This window comes from Gracilinanus agilis, chromosome 3 (genome assembly GCF_016433145.1).
Source record: "Gracilinanus agilis isolate LMUSP501 chromosome 3, AgileGrace, whole genome shotgun sequence".
Classification (NCBI taxonomy): domain Eukaryota; kingdom Metazoa; phylum Chordata; class Mammalia; order Didelphimorphia; family Didelphidae; genus Gracilinanus; species Gracilinanus agilis.
In genome coordinates, this window is record NC_058132.1 from 667483835 (window position 1) to 667487517 (window position 3683).

Consider the following 3683-nt stretch of genomic DNA (forward strand, 5'->3'; position numbering starts at 1 on the left):
GAGAGAGAGAGAGAGAGAGAGAGAGAGAGAAAGAGAGAGAGAGAGAGAGAGAGAGAGAGAGAGAGAGAGAGAGAGAGGCCTCAGATTCTTCCCTCCCTCCCCAGGAGCCCGGCCAAGGAATCTGAGAGCACCTTCAGCCCTCCCCTTTCCTTCCTCCTCCATCCACTTTTATGAAAATCTATTTCTAAAGCACCAGTTGGATTTCTAAGATAAGTTTGGTGCAACCTGATATACGGAAGCATGCCGGAAAGAAACTGGTGACTAATAAATCCACACCCCTCATACCAACAATAACTCATGGGTCAATTCAACCAGTTAAAAAGGAAAAAAATAAAATACAGTTAAAGCCAGGATTCAAAAAGCCAGATCCCTCTGGGTCCATCCCAGCTCACAGATGGATGGTGCCTATAGCTATGAAGTTTCTGTTTGCTAAAAATACCTACTTCCTTCTAATTCGGTCACAGCAAACATGCAGACAAATGGGCGCATTTAATTTTCTCTTCTCCTTTAATATTTTTTTTTAATTAGAAAAGAAATCCAAAAGCACTCAAGTGACCTGAAGGCATGGCTTTCATGTGCCTGTATAACCATCTTCAACACATACAGGTCAAGTGAATATTTATTAAGCAACTACTTGTAAAACCCCCTGTTTTACAAGTAGTAAACAAAAAACAAAAAATAGTTTTTTTTGCCTCAGAGAGTATCTAGGCTACTATCCTCAAGATACATTGGACAGCCATTAGTCAATCAGCAAATGATTTACTGAAATATGCTAAAACTTGAGAGATACAAAGAAAGGGCAAAAATAATCTCAGTCTCTGCTTTCAAGGAACAGTCACTCAAATAGGGGAGACCATGTGTAAATATCTGGAAACGTACAAGATCTTTGTGGACTATATGAAGGTAATTTGAAAGTTATCTTGCAGGAAAGGCTCTGTCAAAATATTCAGCACAAATCCCAGGACTCCTTACTGTAACAGTGAGGATAGGTATTGAAACAGCTGAAAAGTAACCAGAGCGGAAGACTTTCAAAGTCTCCAAAGGTTAAATGACTCTTTTCCCTCTAGGACTATTTACCATACAGAGTGTTTATTTTGGATCCATGCATTATTTATGTGATTTTGACACTTCCATTAGATATATTGATAGATAGAAGCTGAGTGAGTCTATGGAGTGGTATTTGCTGAGGCTGGGAAAGGGATCAATTGCACTCTGGGTCCAGAAGAAACAGTTTTGAAAATATGCCACATGGGAGGCAACAAATGTGACCACCGAAGGTAAACAAGTCATTAAGGGTCATATGGCATATACACTGTAAACATTCAAAACCTCTCCAATCCATCGGGACTGACAAACTGAAGGGGAAAGACAAAGCCAGAAGGCATAATTTATAGCTGATTTGCTATTTGCTTTAGACCAGGGGATTGAGGCTTAATTTAGAAAACTACAATTTCTAGCTAGATCAAAACCAGCCAGGCTTGTGGCAGTGAACCCTTTCTTCTCCCTCAACATTGATGATGGGATCCAAGCAAAAAGAAACATTTTGAAGAAGCTGAGCCTGCCTGAGAGGGTCAGGGGTGGACAGAATCTGATGGGAAGGGCACTCTTTTTATGAATGAGAACTCGATCTTGCCTCCCACTGCATCCAAACTCAGGATGCTCTCTTTTTAAGGCTCCACTCAAGGTCCATCGATTCCCACAAGCCCCCACATGGTATGCACTCTCTGATCTCTTTGGTTTTTAATCTGCATTTAATTTGTATATGGGTTGAATTTACTTTATCTATGGACCTATTTATCTCCTAACTCCCCAGAAAGTAGAATGTAAGCTCCTGGAGGGCAGGGACTTTGTATACTCAGCTTATGGGGCAGTTGTGTTGTACAGTAGGTAGAGAACTGGGCTTGGAATCAGGCAAACTCATCTTCAAAAATTCAAATCTGGCCTCGGACACTTACTAACTGTGTGGCCCTGAGCAAGTCATCTGACCCCGTTTGCCTCAGTTCCTCATTTGTAAAATGAGCTGGAGAAGGAAATGGCAAACCACCCCAGTATCTTTGTCAAGAAAACCCCAAACGGGTCATGGAGAACTAGACACAACTGAAAAATCACTCGATAAAATACTCAGCATATAGTACATGCAGAGTGAGCATTTCCTAGGATCACAGATAAGGAGTTGGAAGAGACCCAAGAGGCTCCTCATTTCACAGATGAGGAAACTGAGGCACAACGAACTTTAAGTGACTTGCTCAAGCTCTAACAGCTAGCGAATGTCTCAAGGCCAATTTTAGTCCAGTTATTCCTGCCCTCAAGTCCAGGAACTCTATCCTCTATTCCACTGATACCAGAGTAAGGAATGCTGGTTGAATTTCATTGAAACTGATTTGAGTTAGTAAAGGAGGGTGTGATGGAAACTTCCCCTTTGGCCCCTGGAGGGCTCACATCCTGGCTAGGGCACTGCCAAAGTGCATGTAAACCAAAGCACTTCATGTTACTGGGCCTCAGGTTCCCTCTCTGAAAAAAGGAAGGAGCTGGACTGGATAGTCTCTCAGAACCCTTGCAGCCTTAGACATCTGGGAAGGCTAAGACGAGGTAAAGGAATCAGATAAGGAACTCGAACTAACTTGATCATTAAGGACCTTTCCAGAATGCCCATCATAGCCCTGAGCCTGGCCTTTGTGGAGACCTGCCAATGCCATTTTCCGAATCTACTTAAAATACCGAGAAGCGGGGAGGGGCTGGGTCGCACGGCTTAACAGGTAAAGGGGGCAGGGAGATGGCAATATTAATCACTCTCCTGCCTCAATTCACTTCACAGGTCAAAAGGGCTACCAGGTTCACCACGTATCCATCGGTGGGGCAGAAAAAGAACTTTTGATGGGGGCTGTGCGAGTTGATGGTCGGGCTGAGTATGGGCGCCTGTGCCTGCCAAAGTGTGTGAACGAGAGCTGGGGCTTCCCATTCTAGTGCTGCCTTCGGGCCGGCCCCGCTCCGCCCCGGGGGGAGGGGGGGCAGGTACCTTGTAGCTGGGCGGAGAGGGCCTCCTGGTGCTGCTGGTACTTGAGCGCCACCGCCTCGGCTTTGCGCAGCTGGTTCTGCAGCTCGTAGTAGAGCATGGCCCCGTAAAGGACGCCGAACACCACGGTGAGCAGCAGCAGCGTTTGGAAGATCCTTTTCTGCTTTCGGGAGCACATCCCGTTTCCCATAGTCCCCGCTCTGGCCCCCCGAGCCGCCTCCGCCTCCTCCGCCTCCTCTGCGCTCCAAGCGCCTCAACAGCTGCAGCCGCCGCAGCAGGAGGGGGCTGCAGCACAAGGCAGCATCAGCAGCATTGGGTATGGGTCCGAGCGATGGGAGGAGGCGCCGTCTACACGGGAGCCCCCGGGCACAGCGGTGCGCGCTCGCTTCAGCCCCCTGGCACTGCTGGGCGGGCTGCCATCGACGTCGTCACCGCCACCAACTCCAAGTCCTTGGGGCAGCAGCGGAGCAGCAAACTTTTCCTGAGCGCGCTCTCCCCGAGTGCTGGCGTCCGCGCGGGGGCCCTTCGCATGCTTCGGCGCGGGCTTCCTGGGCTCCGCTGGACCTTGGCCCGGCGGGCCGACTGACGCTTCCGTGCCCCCGCGGGCCCCGGCTGGCTCGGGCTACTAGCAGGCTGGGCTGGCCGCCTTCAGACCGGTCCGGGTCTGGAC

The 3683-nt window shown here is 48.6% G+C and overlaps 1 protein-coding gene across 4 annotated transcripts in view; it reads right to left on the bottom strand.

Annotated features, from left to right (window-relative positions):
* Window positions 1-3412, bottom strand: part of GOLIM4 (golgi integral membrane protein 4) — a 119579-nt gene extending 116167 nt beyond the window's left edge. For 2 of the 4 annotated variants that reach the window (XM_044670934.1, XM_044670932.1), the window contains exon 1: window positions 3017-3412. In XM_044670934.1, coding sequence (XP_044526869.1) covers window positions 3017-3203 — 187 coding nt within the window. In that variant the 5' untranslated portion in view covers window positions 3204-3412. The remainder of the gene's footprint in view (window positions 1-3016) is intronic. The other 2 variants (XM_044670930.1, XM_044670933.1) reach the window with 2 other exon arrangements.
* Window positions 3413-3683: the final 271 nt, after the last annotated feature.